This window comes from Dipodomys spectabilis, unplaced genomic scaffold (genome assembly GCF_019054845.1).
Source record: "Dipodomys spectabilis isolate Male_0828 unplaced genomic scaffold, ASM1905484v1 ptg000262l, whole genome shotgun sequence".
Taxonomy (NCBI): domain Eukaryota; kingdom Metazoa; phylum Chordata; class Mammalia; order Rodentia; family Heteromyidae; genus Dipodomys; species Dipodomys spectabilis.
The window spans coordinates 284,237-303,606 of NW_024870939.1; the positions used below are offsets into that span (position 1 = coordinate 284,237).

Genomic DNA, 19,370 nt, shown 5'->3' on the forward strand with positions numbered 1-19,370 from the left:
CTCAACACCTTTCCCAGCAATGCTACACCTAGACAAACTGCATACTAAACTGGAACTTATTATTTGAATATTTCCTTCTCCTTGCTCTCATCAAAAATCTCAAGCCATTTTATCAAAAAATGTTGTGGCAAGGAATTCTAGGATGGAAACTCTATTTGTCATAGAGGATAAATGCAGCATGAGGCAGGCCATCAAGCATGTCAGTGTTTGACATTTCCGAAAATTCTCATCTTATTTCACACATTTCCCCTTATTTCCAGCCCCATCTCCCTTCAGTCACCAAAGAGATTCTTCCACAAGGCCAGTCCTCCATGGCTCCTGAGTCCTTACATGATAAAACCCAACTCCTCCATGCTTTCAATAAATTTCCCTACCAGCCAGTCCTGTGTCTAGGAAGCAAATGCCCCCTGCTGAACACTGTGTCATGGAACATGCCAGAGAGTTGCCACTCCCTTGCCGTGTGCACGATCTTCTCCCAGCATGGAATACCCTTCTGATGCTCACTCTTTTTCTTCTGCAAAGTTTCTCTGTTTTGAAAACCTCACTCAGTCACGGCTCTTTCAGGAAGATTTCTCTGGCCCCTATAGTAGTCAGTCATTACTTTCTTACATTTCCTTTGTTCCTTTCCTGTTTTATAATTTGTCTACATGCCTCCTATGAATCTCTTGAGGACAGGAGCTGTGTCCTATCCTTATGGCTGTCCCAAAACCCAAGATCAATGCTTACTTTCTGAATATGTGAGGAATGAACACACTGGTAAGTTATGAGGTGGACCCATGGCATGAATTCCAAGGATGATGTTCTAGCAAGGCTCCAACATTTTCACTTAAGTGAGGGAGGCCTCGCTGCCATGAAGGGACTAAGAATTTGTTGAATCGAGGACATCTCTGAGCAACAACCACTCACACACACACACAACAAAACATGTACCAAGGTCATGCGTGTCCACACCTCCTTTCTTTCAACATTCTTTGCCACTTAGGATCCCAGTTACAATGATTGATTTTTTTCAATGTCAGCAGAATGACTGATGCAAAGTGGATGCTTAACAAATATTATGAAGGAATGAATGTAAAATCTACTTTTTTAAAGAAGGCATCAAAGGATTGGCTTTTTTTTTTTTTTGCTGGTTGTGGGGCCTGAACTCTGGGCCTGGGCGCTGTCCCTCAGCTCTTCAGCTCAAGGCTAGCACTCTACCACTTGAACCACAGTGCCACTTCCGGCCTTTTCTGCTTATGTGGTGCTGAGGAATCGAACCCAGGGCCTCATGCATACAAGGCAAACACTTGTATGCCCAGTAGAGACCAGTCACAGAAATGGCTCAGGGACTAAAACAATCACCCTTAAAACTGTCCATCTACCATAGCTGTTAAGAGCAAGAACTCAGGGCTCAGAACCTGGGTTCAAATCTAGACTCCCGCTCTCTCTGAGCAAGTCAATGATTTTTGGGGTTAGGGGGTGAGTTCAGCTTCCTCATCAAAAAACAGGAATAACTTTACCCATCTCACAGGATTATGATGGGGGTTTGTAGGTATATGTGCAGTGTCTACAGATAGTTCTTAGAATGGAAAACTATGATGAAGAGCTTTCAAAAACATTTTAACAATAATTAGGATAAAAAGGAGATATATTCTTTGAAGACACTGTCTTTCAAGAGAATGGATTGTCTTGGAGCCAGAAATGTTCATTAATCAGTGCCCCAATGGAAGAAGATGGAGAAATAGTATGCCCAGGCCCCAGGATGGACAAAGTGACAGAGCTGAGGACACCCAACTATTTCTCTGAGAGCTGATTCACGAGGGTTAATCCTGAACACATTTCTGATTCTCCCTCTGCTGAACCCAAGTGACTCAGAGTTGGAATCCTAAAGAAGCCAAGCTCAAGATGCCAAGATTAAGATGCTAGTTCTGGTCAGAGGGCAAGTGCTCCTGGGTTCAAAGGTAGGGTTGTAGGGGAGGCGATTGACCATAGAATGGATGTAGGCATACTGCTCCATATAGCATGCAAAGCTAGACAGACAGAGCATTTCCAATGCTACTTGCATCTTTGTATGATTCAATGCCAATGGGTTTAAACATTCCAAAATTTCTGCCCTGAGCATGTGACAACTTTTTCTTATACTAATTTAGTATTTGTTTTGGAGTATTTGAGATGCACAATCCAAACAGGGCAAGTTGCTGGCCTCTTACATCAATTAAAGAATCCCCAATCGCCAGTCTTACTTGGCTTGCCCTTATGTCTGTCAACTCTTACAAGTTCTTCCACCCATCATTCAAGAGGTTCCATGAAGAAAGCTTGGGGTTAGTGTCTGGGGAAGTATAAGCTAAGCCATCAGCCTTGGGATCAAAGGGTAACTTCTTCTATGGGAGGGGATGGGTCAATTTGTCTAATTACTTGGAGCAGCAGGGCAGGGTTCCCAAATGGAAAAAGAGTAGAAAGGCTTCTTAATGTGAAGACAGCTCCATATGAGATGGGTTTCCTGGGAAGAAACAGACCTTACCCCTGGGAAAGCCTTGACCATCTGATTCCATCTGGGCCTGTGAGAGTTCACAGCCCATTCCTGGCCTTCCTGCCCTGGGCTCAGATTGAGGGCAACACCCTAACAAAGGTGGCCCATGACTAGGCAGTGTTGTACAGTAGAAAGAGCACTGAACTGGGAGTCAGGGGGCCAGAACTCTAGTGCAGGCTTACTGCAGGCTCTGCCACTAACCAGCTGAATGACCTTGTATAAGTCACCTGATTTCCCTGGGGTAACGGTAAGATGAGGGGTTGGTGTGGTGATCTTTAAGGTCCCCCTCTGAGTATAATCCTGGGTCCTATTCTATCCCTCCTTGGCCCTGTGCTTCAGGGACAGAGTTGGGAAAAGGAAAGGGGAGGCGGGAGAGGAGGCACAGGGGAGTCACGGTGCCACCCATCAGGACTCCACTTTCTCCTTCTTTTTGCTCTTTTTCAGGAAGGAGGGGGTTCGGAATTTCTTTTTCTTCTTTGAGGGAGACTTGGAAGGCGAGCCCTCTGGGGACATGGGACCGCTGGTGACCGACTCGGTTTTGTCCTTGGAGGTATCCACATCCGTGTCGGCGTTGGTGGTCATCTGGCTGAGGCCTTTGCTGAGGATCTCCTCTGCGGTCTGCTCTTCCTCCCTCCCGTTTACCACCACCCCTTCTGGCTGGGCTGTTTCAGGTTCTGTAGTAGCTTTGCTTGTTTCTATCGGTTTGGCATCTTCTAGAAAAAGAAAAAAAGATATGACTTGTAAGGTTTTATTCAGGTGAGAGTGTCCACTTGGGATCAATGAAACCACTTGTAGGCAATTTTGTTTGCTAAGTCTAGAATTATGGGTGGGGCAGTTATGGGTTGAGAGCAGGGTTCTCAGGCAGATGGAAGACAGGGTTCTCATCCAAACCTGTGCTCCTTCTACATGGCCAGCCCTGGGGGACATGGTGTGGGCAAGGCAGTAACTGTGCTCCTATCTACACACTTAGAAATGTCCGAAGATGTCAGGGGCCCAGCCGAGACTCAGTTCAGAGTAACTCTAGGGGAAGAGAGAGGCCGTTGGAAGGGGAGAGCATGTCATATCCACCTTGATGGATGCATCTGAGAATCATAAGCAGCCCAGTTCCACAGGTGAAACTGGTGTAGGAATGAAATGGGTTTCATTCCTACACCAGTGAGGAATCTAGGAAATTTCAGAGTATCTTACGACGAGGCATGAAGGTGAAGGCAGAGGGAGGATGAAATACCCTGGTCAGTATGGACTTCACATTTCATGATATAGATGTTGGCAAAAGGGGCTTGGACCATTTTAGTGCCACCAGGTCCCAGGTCTTATTTTGCCTGGAGATTGTCAAGTACCGTGTTCAAAGGCAGAGCTGCTTAAACTCCAAAAAGGAAATCTTCCACCCACCCTCCACCCACCCTGTGTCCATGCAAACTCGGAAATGCATGAGAGCAGAGGGAGGAGGAAGAATTGTGAAGCCTCAGACTTCGAACAGTAGAAAGCAATGTGAAGCTCATCTGGCTCCTTCCTGCCCATCTCCTGGCTAAAATCAGAGCACACCTGTCCAGTGGTTGCCAGTGTCATGACTTCCTGTCCAGTGTCCTCATCCCAAGAGCTGAAAGGTGTTTCAATATATGATGTCTGAGAATGTGTTGTGAAAAGCATTTCAGTATATGATATTGAGAACATGTTGTGTGTGTGTATATGTTTGTTAGAGAGAGTGTGGGGCATGTACTGTGAGTGTGCTGTGTTACCAGGGCACACAAATGACCCCCATCTGCTCCACTACATGGGAACATGGGCAACAGGGGAAGATGTAAGATAGTCTATTCCATTTCGACCTGCCAACCCCAAAGGCTGGCTCTAGCCACACTTTGTGCATCTCCTCCTGATGTTCGACCATTTTTAATACATCTTCAGGTAATTATAATATAAAAGGCTTATTGGCTACACACTGAGAGATGTGGTTTAAGAATGACATCTTTTCCTACATTTACCTCCCTGTAACTCCCACTCACTCACTACTGTTGAGTAAATTTGACAACACAGTTAAGCACCAAATGGTATAGCTGATATGCAAATATGGCCTCATGCATAGCGCCCTTAGATCTTCACATGCTTGTGTGGTCTCCTCCCATACTGAATCAGGCTGGCCCAGAGGTTCACTAGAACCACTAGAATACAGACAAAGTACTTACAGCCAACTTTGGGTCAAAGACTAAAAGTTCCTAGAAACATCTGCTTTGATCGTTTTGGAAGAGTTTGGCTACCATATAAAGTGTCTGACTGCCATAATAAAAACAGGTGTAAGGCCACACCACATGTAGAGAGAAGGAAGAAAATTGTAGGAGAGGAGAGAAGAGGAATGGTAAAGGGTGTGAAGGGTGTGGGAGAGCACACCAAGAGCCTTCTGGCTGCTGCTGGCCAGGTGCTAGACATGTGAATGTGCTATCTTGGAAGTTCTGGCCAAGTGAAACTCCCAGTCAACTTCAGCCCCCGCCCACATCACAGGGAGAGAGGAACCATCTAACTAAGCCTAGTCAGCTCTAGTAAATCCACAAAAGAACTAACTTCTACAAAACTCATTCCTACAAAACTCATATTATGAGTTAATAATTATGCAGTATTACATAACAAACCACCCCCAAATTAAAACATCAAGTAACATATGAGTTCTCGCAATGCAAACACAATAGTACATAATAACTAATTGATGTAAGCACATTGCAGAGTGTTTTTCTATTCTTTAGCTCATTTCATGAAGAGAATGATCAGTAAGCTATGGAAAGCAAACATCCATGTGATTCTCCTGTTTCTTTCACTTATTTGAGATAGCTAAATTATTTAGTGGCAGAGCTGATTGGCTGATGTCAAATACAGGGACATTTCCTGACAGGTTCAGCCCTCGGACTTCACTGGGGGTTGGACTCAGAAGGGGCAGAAGCAGTCAGGGGACAGTCACAGAGATGGAGTTAACACAGTAGCCAGATGTAAAATGAAGAGGAATGTAGGAATCTCCCTTAGAGAAGGTGATAGAATAGGAGCCAGGACAAATGAGGAACGACATTAAGGTGGCTTCATCTTAAGTTTTCACAAGTTACTGAATTGCTTTTTTAAAAAGCCACCCCCTGATCAGATGGGTAAGCTCTTTATGAGATATTGCTCACAAGTGGATCAGCCCTATCTGCCTGGGGAACTGGCCAAGGTCATCCAGCCTCACCCCACACATCACTCCACACCACTGCAGCCCTTGCCCTCACCATCTGGGGTCAGCTTCATTGTAGCTAGGCTCCCCAACTCTGTCTATGGCATGAGAAGATCCTCAGAGAAGACTATAACTTTTGTTATTCTAACATCTCAAGATGTTATTCTAACATTTCAGTTGCCTGGACTAGAGCAGATTCCTGTTAGAGTGCGTTTTTTAGGTGATGGGTGAGCAGTTGATCTACCTATACACACTCTGCTCCTTTCTTCCTCCTAGAAGCTGACGACAAGTCACCACCCTTTATCCTATTCCTCTCATCAACCTCCTCTCTATCTCTGTGTTTCATTTCTACAGTTGGTACACAAACCCTAAAGACAAATGCTGAAGTTCCTAGGCAGGCCAGGACCCCTGCTCATCCCAAGGAGGAAGCTGGCATCCAAGGGTGATGGCTGTGGTCCATGGCCCTAGAAGAGGCTATGGGTTCCTTAAAGGTATCTGTGCATTATGAGTAGAGACAGAGGTGAGTTCTATCACAGAGGGTTGCTTCTGGATGTGTGTGCTGGTTGTGTTTGTTCATCTATGTGTTATCCAAGTCTCTAACATCAAAGCCTAGTCCATGCATGATGCAGGTGGAACTGGTCATGAATTTTATATCCAGGAAACCTCCTGAAGGCAGAGTTGTGAGTAGTAAAAAAAAAAAAAAAAGGGGGAAACTATATTTCTTTTGAAAACTCCTCCCTCCCCCGTTGCACATGTTGGAGTGCATTAGTAAGCAGCCTCTCTATACTTACTACAGAGACAAGTATTCAGAATCGGAGGAAACTCCTTTGATGAAGGCACAAATGGGAAAAGAAAGGAAGACGTTGTGGAGACAGGTAGACAACACAACATCACAATGAGACACAGTGAACACACACAGTTGTAGACATCCACTTGGGGCTCTGGCCTCAAGCAGATAGGTTTCCTCTGGCAATGCGGGGCTGGTACTCTGAGCAGTGGTTGGTAGGGTGGGAGGTCAGGGGTGGAGAGTCTCTGCGTTAAACATCTGGTCATTTCACCCAGGAGGGAGAAAGTTTCAGCAAGCCAAGCAACTTGCTGCTGTCTAGATGGAAATACAGCCCTCTCTGATGGGGTACCTGTGGGATGAGGGGAAGCAGTCTTCTAGTTCAGGAGAGAGTCTAGGAGCCCATTGCATGCACTTTTATGATTTAGTGGGCAGAGACACAACAGCATCATTGTCCCACTATATGTAGAACCATAACTGTCATTAGATCATACAATTAAGTTATGCTTTTACTCTTTCAAAATATGCTTTCACCAACATTTCCCTTACACATATGAGAACCTTTAGGAGGAAAATATTAGTAGCCCCTTTTGATGGACAAGGAAAATGAGGCCCAGAAACTGTATCTGATTTGCTGAAATTAGCAGTTCAGTTGGGCCTTGAATTTCTCTCTCTATACTAGTGTCTCTAATGAAGCTTTCCCAACCTGGCATGCACTTAGATATCCCCAGAGAGATTTTACAACTCCAAGCTGTACTCTGTTCCCACACTCTCCCTAGATGACTTAGCTCAGAAACAGGACCATAACACCTTCCCTGTGTGGTTCCAATGTGTAGGTGACGTTAAGAAAGACACTATCCACCTCATCCGGGGAAATTCAGGGTCTCAGGTCCCATCCCAGACCTAATGGGTCAGGACCTTCATTTTAATAAGATCCTCAGGTAGCCTCTATGCAGGTAACAGTCTGCGAACCAGGCTAGCACATCTGGAAAGGGCTATCAGCCAGTGTGTCTTAACTGGAGATAAGAAGGGTACTGGGCAATCATTGGCTCATTCATCATTGCTTGGCAGGGGTTACGCTGTAAGGTGTACTGTTATAGCTTTACGTGGAACAAGTTGCAAACTTGTTCTGATCCCACAGAAGTAGCAGGGGAGAAAGCTTTTTTGAGGGCACAGGTAATACCTATTGAAAGGCAGGTACCTGCCATGTGCAGTCTGCAGTGTGCAGACCTCCTCTGCTTCCTTGTAGGTACCTTTCCCAGAAGGATGCTCTTCCCTCCCTCCCACATGCTTAGCTCCACTCACCCTCTACAGATTTGGTAGGAGAAATTGCAGGGCTCTTCGTCTCTGCCTTTGTTGGACTCTGCACTGGAGAAGCAGGTGTAGATTTTACAGGTGAGCCAGCCTCTTCTGTGGCAGTATCCTTCTCTCCTAAAAATGTAGAAAATCACTTTAGCATGGGGTGGAAGGGGGAGGAGGCAAGAGGGAGGGAATAAAAATGATATTTTTTCTATTTGGTCATTTCTCTCAGCTGAAGTTAGCTGTGTCTCCTAAGCTTTTAAAACTTCCTCAAGGAAAACTAGAACAGAAAGAGGCGAGGGTGATAGCACATTTCCCAATGAACTATGTCACCCTGATCTGGAGGGAAAGATGACAGGAAACATCCATCTGAACAGAGCCTGGCTACTCTATGTCTACCTCTAAAGAGGATGCACCAGACAAACACCTTCAGCCGAAGAGAGCAGAGCCCCAAACAGTCACAGACTTCCCTTAAAAATGTTCATGCTTTGTTTTCGTGGGACTTAGAAGTTAACTTAGCTAATTTGTACTTTCTACTCAAATAATCTCTGGCAATTAAAAAGCCATAGTTTTAAAAAATATGTTTGCAGTTTGCACACTTGAATTCCAAGCCAGGAAGTGTTTTGTGTTGTGCCTAGATGACCAGTCCAGGCTGAAGACAGATGGTGAACTCTGCCCTGGGAGAATGATGGCTTACCCTAGGGAACACAGCTGCAAGTTGGATTATGTATCTCAGACCCTAGGTGCTCTTGAAGCAAGAAGAGACATCTCAAATTGGGTGTGCTGGGGAGGCCTTCCTAGCAGGAGGGGGACTTAGGGTGGAGCCTGCAGTGATGATGACTTTTAATCATGCTAGTCAAGAAGGGAGCAGTGCCAAAAAGGCACAAAAACATAAACCAGGGCTTGATCAGCCTATCTGGGAGTCAACATGAAGACAGGATTGACTGAAGACTCTGAAATAAAGGAGGAATGAGAGAAGACATAAAGGTGTAAACTGATTTCTAGGCTAAAAGGTTTACACCAGCTATAGTAAGTCATTAATAATAATTACCATTACTTTATCTGTCTTATTACACCTACCATTTATCTGGTGTTTACCAACCTCACCTAAGCCATAATTACAGACACTATTCTAAGTACTTTGCATTTAAATAATAACTCCTTTATTCCCAGGTGAGAAAGTCAAATGAGGTCACAAAGACACTGTGTAAATGTTAGGTACAGAGCAAAGCAATAAAGGGGCATTATTGTGGTTAATGACATTCTGCTAATAGGATCTTTTTGGTGAGGGAGCAGGAAAATCCTTGATGCATTCATTGTCTGATCCTCCCCTACAGCCTGGGAGGTTCTGAAGCCGGGGCTCCCCAGAGTTATTTACCTTCCAGTTCTAGTTTCTTCCTCTCCACCTCTTTCTTGTACTCCTCCAGCTCCTGGTCAGTGAGTTGGCTGAAGGGGTTGGGCACCGTCTCCTCTGAATCATCTTTGGTATCTGCATCACCCTTGGACATCAGCTGGCTCTCTGTAGACTGAAAGTTAACCACAGAGTGTGTGTTGCTCTCTGAACACTGTGGTGGGGGCCTGGGCCCACACTTCCTTTCAGATTCAGGTGGCTGCCAGCAGTCTTGTTAGGAATAGCGTGGCATGCAGCTCCTTGGAAACAGCTCAGGGACTTGGGGGTAAGTTTTGTTCACTCCTCACCATTGCTATCTTATCCTCAGACCCAGACTTTGCAACTGCCTGGATGAATGCAGGGGATCACCCTTAATCCCGTGAAATAAAATCAAAGGATGCTCCCAAGCAGAAGGACGACACACCTTTATTACAATCCCTTCTCTGGGTACTTCCAAGCCATCACTATGCAAATACAATCAGTGGCCCAATATCAATCAGCCAAAGTCCAGCAAGCATAGCATTAGCTCAAGCAAGCTTCATGCCAGCAATTCCTACCCCTCCCCAACCCTCCCCTCTTCCACAGCAATGCAAGCCACAACACACAGCATTAAATTGTATGCAAAACACAGCAGATTCAGCATTCTCAGTCCAGTGATTAGTCCTGTTTTGCAGTCATAAACGACAAAGGGGCCAATGTCCTGAATCTCAGATCTTCAACCTGCCTGTTCTGCAGGTCCCTGCAGGGATACTGGTAAAAATCACATCATTTCATGAGCTCTGTGGGCCTCTGGTTCTGGGGAGATGGCCAGTTGGACACTGTGCAAGCTGTGGGAATCCTTTAGCCCCTGTAGCTCAAGGTAATGACTAAAATTCAGATGCTAAAGCCTTCCCCCCACCCAATTTAGCACCCTCATCTTGGTCTTTGAGAACGAAGCACTCTGAAGCTGAGAGGAAGCAAAGCAAAGCCAAGGCAAAGTGAGCCTAGATTGGCCAGGTCTTCTAATGACAAGACCACACTCCTTGCAAAAGGGAGACAGCAACAGGTCTACTGCAAAGAATCATGGGGTCAAAGGAAGATCCAAGATCCCAAGGAGTGGGTCTCTAAGGAAGATTTTGGTGTAACTGGCCAGAGACAGGTTTTAAACAATCTTACTCACTATGGTGATTGTTCACCTCCCTTCGAATCATGGGAATTTTATGCTTGACCTTGTGGCATATTCACCCTGAGTGGGGTGGATAGCAAGGGTGTGAAGATCTAGTGCTCACACTTCTCTTAACAGTGGGCCCCCACCTTGTGGGCTGCAGCCTGATCTAAACTGTCTCCTTCTCTTCATTTGCTCTACAGAAAGGAACATTGCCTGCAGTTCTGAAATTTTACTGCTAAGGAAAACATCATGCCCATTGCTGCCTTGCCATGAGTAGTGAGGATTTCAAGCACAGACTAGGATTTTGAATTTTACCCTGGCTGTTAAGCACAAGGTGAAACAACATTTTAGCTCAAGCACAGAAGTTCATGCTTTCTAACACTAAGCAGGCCTGTGCAGGTAGCTGGGTGTCCCTCTTGTCTCTACATGCCCCTTTCAGGGCAGGTTAGGAGTATCTTCTCAGAGCTGTGGCTGAATGATACCATATCTATGCAGACAGGTTGAAACACTCAGAGCTGGGCAGGCCCGGGGCACCTGGGAGCCACCAGCCTCAGTGGGGCACTAACGAAGGGCCTCGTGGACTTCCACAGTGGGAGGTATGGAGTTTGGAGCCGGCCAGCGGCACTCCTGTGGGCAGCTGGGCTCTGCTCCCCACCCCATGCCCACAGGGGCAATTAGCCATTGTCCTTCTAGGACCTGGCAGCCCCCCCCGGCGGGTGGATCTCTATTTTATAGTAGGAGCCCTGGTGCCCAGACCACAAGGGAATGTGGGCATAAGGACTCAGGGGTCCTGCTGCCCAGTCTCAGGCATGGAAGACCCAGAAGGCAAATATGCTTCCCCTCCAGCCAGGGGCGGACTCTGCTGTACCGGGCTTCGGCTCTTCTCAGCAATGACGCTTGCCAGGAGCTGGGACTGCGGCCCTGCTGACTTCACATCTTGTCGGTTTTGCTCTCGAATCTGTGTGGAAAAGGGAGAGGGAAGGTTCATCACGAGAGTGTGGGTGGGTATGTTGGGGGTGCAGTGTGTCCTGTGGCTGGGATCTAGAAAGGCCCTCAAGTGGTGCAGGAGCCTGGACACAACCGATCTATCCTACAAGATGGTTTCCAATTATCCTCTGGATAATTGGACTCCTAGTTCATGCAAAACCCCAGACAAGATTAGCTTTAACAAGTGTTTGTAAGAGGTAAATACTCCTAAGGAGCTCCTGAGGATTTTTTTTTCAGTACTAGGGTATAAAGTCAGGGTTTTGAGCCTGCTAAGCAGGTGCCCACTGCTGAGCCATGTCTCCAACCCTTTTTTGCACTAGTTATTTTTTTTTGTCGGTCATGGGGCTTGAACTCTGGGCTTGAACGCTATCCCTGTACTCTTCAGCTCAAGGCTAACACTCTACCGTTTGAGCCACAGCACCACTTCTGGTTTTCTAGTGGTTTATTGAAGTAAGAGTCTCATGGACTTTCCTGCCCAGGCTGGCTTTGAACTGTGATCCTCAGATCTCAGCATCCTGAGTAGCTAGGATTATAGGAGTGAGCTTTGTACTAGTTATTTTTTTGACACAAGGACTCTTTCTCTCTCTTTCTCTCCCTCTCTCCCTCTCCCTCTCTCCCCCCCTCCACCCTTTCTCAGGTGCATGCCTAGACTGCAATGCTACTATTTAATGATTTCCATGGTAGCAGGAATGTCAGGTATGTACCATCATACCTAGCTTCTTTCATTGAGATGAAGTCTCACAAAATCCCCTATTCAGGCTGGCTTGGAACTACCATCCTCCCAATCTCAGCCTCCCATATAGTTGGGGTAATAGGTATGTGCCACCATGCCCAGCTGTTCATTGAAAAAAAAAGTCCTGGAAACATTTTGCCCAGGCTGCCCTACTGAAGGTTGTCTATTACAACTCAAGTTCTTAAAAGTCTCATTAAAAGTATAAGGGAGTGAACTTTCAGGCAAAGCTCCAGAATAATTACAAAGGATCTTGAACGTAAGCCAAAGGAAAACAGCATAGAACTCATAAGAACTTGTTTCTAGGTCTTTCAGGTGTACGTGTAAAGCAAGTGTCAAGGGCAGTCCAAGACTATGTAAGTCTAGCTCCCAGGACAGTGTCTAAAACATGGTCTATGCACTATCATTTCTTCCTCCTCTGATACATGGAGGTATTGGTGAGTGACGCCTTTCCTGAGAGCTCCGCTTACGTTTGCAGGACTGCAATCCCATTGCAGGCAAAGAAGGTGGCACAAATAACCACCACCTTACCTTGTTCCTCATGTCCAGCACTTCTTGAGGGTCGGTGTAGAGAGGCACAAATTGGTTTGGGTTTTCAATCCGTATTGGCATGCCACTGCTGGATTTCTCTACCTCATCAGCTTTCATCCACTGCACAAGGCAAACCAGCTAGGTAAAGAAAGGAATAAGACCTCTGGCCTCCCCCTTGAGATCTGGGCCCACCAGCCTATATGGAAGGTCAGAAAGACTATTAGAGATGTTCTCTCTCCTTTGGCCCCTTTTGAGATCAGTCTTCCAGAACAGATATGGGTGACAGATGAACCAGCTCTAAACAAGGTCCTCATAAAGAAGATGGGAGAGCAGGGGACAGAACCTTAGTGACCAGTTTCGACAGGAAGCCATTTGGGCTTCAGGATGAATCCAGGTAGCTGGATTGGAGTTTCAAAGGACATCATGAACAACTAGTTTGTTTTGCTGCCAGTTACTTTTATGTTAGTGAAATATCAAATTGAGAGTCTGTATGTGAGAGGAAGTAAAATAACAAGAAGATAACTTGGTATAAAATGGCAAGTGCCCATTTCCTGAGTTTGAGTAAGACTTGTAGCCTAAATGTTGGATGCCCATCCCAGGAATTTCTCAGAAGCTCTCTGCCTCTGGACAAAAGAGCAAGAAGCAAAGAAATGACTGTCCCAGATCTTGGGAGTACACTAGTCTGACTTCCCTCTGAGGGATCCACCCTGTAACTGCCTCCAAACAGTGAAGAAGAACAAAAACAGGTGGAGGAGTTTGGCAGAGCTGAGCTGCTGCTCCCAGAGGCCCAACAGGAAGCCTTATGAGGAAACTATACAATCTTAGGCAAAGGGAGATTTGCTCTGTTCCCTTTGTAAAGTTGCTTATCCTCTCAAGTGGAGCCAGTCTCCCCTCAACTTCTCCCACCCCCGTATCTCCCCAGGCCTGTCCTGGGCTCCCCCTTACTGTGGTCTTGGGCCTGGGACTGCCCATGTTCCTCTGGACCTCATCAGCCACATTGACCCGCAGGTAGGTGTTGGGTGTGTTGAGCCAACGAGTCTTCTCCTTCTGCTGCTTCTGGGCATGTTGACGCAGAGCAGGGACTGGGGCACCATCCTCTTCAAATACAAAGGCTGTGACTGTGGCTGGGATTTCCACTTCACTTTTGTGTTTGGCTTTCTCTTGGACAAAGGGATGGCGGTATGTGTAGCCTGTTCTATAGCCCTAACAAAGACAAAATCAGAAGCACTTAGTGGGGAGGAAACAAAAAGTACATGCATATGTTCACACACTCACACTTTATGTCCTTCTAGTTATAAGACTCAGTTTAAACCCAAATCTCCATGAGATAACTTGCCACTCTTATGGCAGATTTCAGAGCTATGTCCTTCTGTTCTCTAACTCAAGCTGTCTGATCAGGACTGAGAGTCCCTAGAACATAGACAAAGCTCCTATCTGCACACAAGCCTGATCTGTTCTAGTGTATCTTGAAATTATCAGAGGAGCTAGAAAAATGCTGATGCCTGAGCCCCCACTTCAGAGTTGCCCACTTAATGGCACAATGACATGGCCTAAGAATTGTTCAAAGCATACAGTTGATTCAGTCACCTCTCCCTTCCTTAATCTAGACCTTCTCAGCTATTTCTATCTAGGAGCCCTGAACCCTACTCAAAACTCAAAGCAAGACTCACACCCTTGAAGGCAGAGTGGATGGCTGTGCAGAGAGAACAAATGGGAATTTTGGTACCTGTTGGAGTAACACTTGACTCTCTTTTTCCTTCTTTTATTTTTTTAAAAATTAAAATTGCCTCCCTGATAAGTGGATGCTAAATCCAAAAGGTTAGGTGATACGACAAAACTAACAGGACTTAAGAAACAAAGAACTCCCGCTCATCTGGTTGAACCACTACTAAATATCCTCATGCTGCTGATCACAAATATGGTATATAACATGTGAACACTGTTATATATTACAGACTGTGGTAGACAGGGAAGTTAGAATGAACTTGTGACTTTGAAATTATGTAATCATTTAATCACAATCAAAAAAAAAAAAAAGAACCTCGGGGAAGGGAGGGAGGGAGGGGATGGTAGGGGGAAAACAATGGAGGGGGTAACAATGTTCAAGAGGAAGTGTACTCATAACCTCACTCATGTAACTGTAACCCTCTGTATAGTAGCTTTACAATAAAAAAAAAAAAAAAGAGTAAGTGGAAAGACAGGAAATAGAAATAGCAACTATAGTCTATACTCTCTAGACCCTTAACTGTGAAATACAAGAGACAGCACTAGCTAGAAGGAGACATCAAGTTGACAGAGAGTTCCCTTTTTTTTTTTCCTCCAGGTAATTACTTTTTATTATTATTAATAAGTTTTTTTATACAGAGGGGCTACAATTACATGAACAATGTAATGAGTACATTTCTTATCAAACATTTTTGCTTCCTCCTTTGTTTCTACTTACTATCCCTGCCTTCCCATCTCTGCCCCCACTCCCTGCCAAAGTTGTAAAGTTCGTTTTCCAACATAGCATCTTGTACATCTCATTGTTGCAATGGGTCCACCTATATCCCTATTTAAACAATTTTTCCCTTCCCCAAATTATACCAACATCAAATACAGTGAAAACAGGGGTTATACTGTGTGGAGAGTCCCTTTTTTTTTTTTTTTTGTAATAAACCTTTTTTACTTTGAAATAGAAAAAAAAATTAAAATTGCATTAATGTATTTATCTAATTTTGAATGAAATATAAGGTCATGTGGAAAACTTAAGCAATGTAGAAAAATACTTGGGTAAAAATAAATGTTAGGCAAAAGCTCACCTCCAAATCCAACCACTAAAAATCTTCTGTCAGCTCTGTATAAACATATGTGTGCATGTGTACTTAATTATATGTAAAACTGGATAGTTTTAATTACATATAGTTGTCACTTGGTTCTCTTTCTTGGTAAATTGTTTTATGTTCTTAGCCCACATTTCCACTGAGATGGTTTTCTTTTTCACACGGATATATACCCTTTTCACATTAAGATTATTAATCTTTAGCTGTCAACTGATGCTGCAAATATTTTTCTGCACAATATATCTTTTAGCTTTATTTATGGCAAGGGAGTAGATTACAGAAATGTAAGTTCTGAATTTTTAATGTAACGGTATCTATCAGTATTTATCATTACCTTGTCATCCTTTTTGAAATTTACCTTACTGACAAGGTCTTCCCACTACCAAAACACCATAAATATAAATCCATGTTTTTTAATAACTCTGTTTTTTTTATGCTTTAATTTTTGAGAGGAAAGTGGCAGCCATTTTTACCTAGCTTTCTTTTAGAATGGCTAGAGGTCTATCTTTTCCATGCTCATTTATAAAATATGTACTTACCCTGTGCAAATTCTCATATAGCCTGGGTCTATTTATGGATTGCCTCAGCTGTTGAATGGGTTGGCTGTCCATTTTGCTCGTGTCCTACTGCTTGGTTATTGAAGTCTTGTCACATTTTACCATGGAGTGAAATTAAATCCCCAGTGATTTCGTGCGTATGAGTGTTTGTATTGATTGTGGGGCTTGACCTCAGGGCCTGAGCACTGTCCCTGAACCCTTTTGCTTAAGGCTAATACTCTACCACTTTGAGCCACAGCTCCATTTCTGGTTTTTAAGTGGTTAATTGGTTATAAGAGTCTCACAGGGACTTTTCTGCCCAGGTTGGCTCTGTAGCATTTTCCTAGCCATTCTGAGTTTCATGCTAGAAGTGTATTGGCTTTTTTGTCATTATTATAGAAGTATATTTACTAAAGTCCTTGTACCTTCTCTTTCTCTCTCTCTTCTCTTTTCAATCACATTGAGATTATACATATATTTGGGGTCTATGACTTCTTTAACCTTCTTGAAGCTTCTAACCAAGAACAAATTATACCTCTTCACTGATTGCAAATTTTCTCTGATTTCTATTAGAAGCTTTATGGTTTCCTTAAAATGAGATTTGCTTAATTTTTGTAACTTTGCTGCATTTACATGTAAGATTATTTTCTCTGATGATTGTTTTTGTTTTGCAGTGCTGGGGTTCAAACCCAGGGCTTCACACATCATGCATTTTGGGAAGGTGCCTCTACAGCTGGACCGTGCCCCCAGCCCTTGTTATCTTTTCAAAACAGTTAACACTAAGATACTGATTTTTGTATACATTTTCATACTAACTGCCTCAAGATGTCTTCATTGCTTCTAATTGTTTTCCAGTTGATTTTCTTGGACTTCACAGGCTTGTAACTATATTATTTGTAAGGATTAGCAACCTTATTTTCCTTATACTTCTTACCATTTTATCATACTGCCTGGGTTTCAGTTTCAATATTATTCCAGAATATCCAAGAATATTACTAAGAGTAGGAATCATTATTTTGTTAAAGTTTAATGGAAATACTTATAGTAATCCCATACTTCTACTTGCTCTTGTTTTAGGGAAATTATTTTCTTCATATTAAATAAGTATTCTCTTCTAGTCAGTGACGATGGTTTTTATAAATTGATGTGAAATTTTTGTCAAATATCTAAATTATTTTTTGTTATTATCTGGTTTGAACTCAGGGTCCAGCCCTTGCTTGATTGGGCTTGCTTGATTGGTATTCTATCACTTGAGCCACATATCCAGCCCTGTTTTGTTGCTAGTTATTTTGAAGACAGAGTCTCAAAGACTTTTCTGCCTAGGTTGAGATCTTCAGTCCTCTAGATCTCAACCTCCTGAGTAGCTACTGAAGTATCTAGGACTTTAGGCCAATGGTATCTGGCTCAAATTATCTTTTGATGTTTATTAAAATGATAAGAGCCAAGCATTCGTGGCTTACTTTTGTAATCCTAGCTACTTAGGACACTGAGAGTTGAAGATCAGGAAAGTCTTTAAGACTTGTATCTCCAATTAATCAGCAAAAAGCTGGAAGTGGAGCTGTGGCTCAAGTTATAGGGCACTAGCCTAAGCAAAAAAGCTCAGGGGCAGCCTGAGTTCAAGCCTCGGGACCAGAAAACAAAAATAAGAAATTTTTTCTTTTGAATCTCCAAAATAATGAATTATATCTAAAGGATTTAGAATATTAAGCCATTTTTACATTCTAGGTAGGAGGCCTTATGTGGTTATTATATAAATCAGGATTCTAATATTATATGGATGTTGCTTTCCAGTTTTTAGGTGGTCTGTGGTATAATTGCTATGGCTTAGTAATGTTTCACTCTTCTCTAAAATAGTGTCAATAGCATAAAGGTTTGAAGGAATTCCTGTATGAAACTCTCTAGTCTTGCTGCTTTATTTAGGGATAGATTTCCTAGCACATAGATTGTAACAGGAACTGCAGTTTCACTGTGGACTGCATCTTTTCTCCCTATAAAGTGGTCCTCATGGTCAGCCTGGTAATAATGGAAAGATGTCTTGGAGGAAAGAAAGCAGAAGAAAAGTATTGATCACTGCAATCCTAGGCATAAATAGTATTAATTGTTACAAAGATCTCAGGGCAGTAGCAATGAAGGAGGGAGAGAGAACCCAAAAGAAATGTTATGAAGATTGCCCGGCACTGGTGGCTCATGCCTATAGTCTTAGCTACTCAGGAGGCTGAGATCTGAGGATCATGGTTCAAAGCCAGCCTGGACAGGAAAGTCCATAAGATTCTTATCTCCAAATAACCACCAGGAAACCGGAAGTGGTGCTGTGGCTCAAGTGGTAGAGCACTTGCTTTGAGCTGAAGAGCTCAGGTACAGTGCCCAGGCCCAGAGTTCAATCCCTATGACTGACATACACAAAAAAAAAAAAAGGAAAAAGAAAAAAGAAAAGAAAGAAAGAAATGTTACGAAGATAGATTCATCTTCATTTTCTGAGCAACCTAAGAAGAGGTTTCTTTTCCTTACAATTAGATTTTCATTGTTTATGCTTGTCTTTTGTTTTTTAATTGTCTCCTGATTATATCCTATGTCATCAACTAAATTAATAGCTCCTGGAGGAAGGACAAATACCTAGAAAAGTTTTGGATATCCTTTAGTGAATCAGACCACTTCTGTTTCTTTATGTGACTCATTCATTTATTCATTCACTTGTTCCAATAAGATATTATCATGAAGCTGCTGCCCAGAAATAAGGAAACTGGTGTCATTATGTGCTTCCTGCATTGAAGTCATAACACTTCAGAAAGAAGGCAGGATTGATTACATAAGAGTCACAGACTAGGCTTCAATCTGAGAGAGGCTCCGAATGCAAGAGGTCTTATTTCACTGGATTACTACTTTTCCTAGAGCACTCAGCAGGTATGGCTAGAAGTCAGAGTAAGTGGTGGCAAAGGCTATCACTTAAGACAACTCAACTACTGTTAGAACAATTACAAATCTTCAAAATGCTTATCAATGGGGCCTTCAACAACCTAGCTGTGACACTGGCAGTGTTCATGACCTCTCCCCTACCCTCAAGTTTAGCCTTGCAATGAAGGCTAAACTTCCATGGACTGGCCTCAGAGGACTCACCAAGTTATCCAGCATCCTCATGAGGGCCTCGAACTCATGCTCACCCAGCCGGCTCTTCTGCATAGGCCCGAAGGTACTCCCAGCCCACTGCACAGAGCCCACCTCATGGGGCCGGTGTTTCTCCTGCTCCAGGAGGATAAGGTTCTCCACTCCTCCTGCACTGGACAGAGCCGACACCTGCAACAAGAAAAAGATGGCCCATGGGACCTCACCTTCTCATATGCTCCTGCATGCAACTGAACAATCACCATCATGGAGGAGAACCAGAACTCAGGAAGTTCTGGGAAACTGAGAAAAACTATACAAAACCCTACCATATTCAGGAAATGCA

General features: G+C 43.8%; 1 protein-coding gene across 1 annotated transcript in view; it reads right to left on the bottom strand.

Moving 5' to 3' along the window:
* Window positions 1-1,276: 1,276 nt before the first annotated feature.
* Window positions 1,277-19,370, bottom strand: part of Add2 (adducin 2) — a 49,862-nt gene continuing 31,768 nt past the window's right edge. The window contains exons 10-16 of the mRNA XM_042699766.1: window positions 19,040-19,216; window positions 13,513-13,770; window positions 12,568-12,687; window positions 11,188-11,277; window positions 9,161-9,308; window positions 7,789-7,914; window positions 1,277-3,222 (exon numbers count right to left, since the gene is read on the bottom strand). Of these exons, the coding sequence (XP_042555700.1) occupies window positions 2,915-3,222; window positions 7,789-7,914; window positions 9,161-9,308; window positions 11,188-11,277; window positions 12,568-12,687; window positions 13,513-13,770; window positions 19,040-19,216 (1,227 nt within the window). The 3' untranslated portion in view covers window positions 1,277-2,914. The remainder of the gene's footprint in view (window positions 3,223-7,788; window positions 7,915-9,160; window positions 9,309-11,187; window positions 11,278-12,567; window positions 12,688-13,512; window positions 13,771-19,039; window positions 19,217-19,370) is intronic.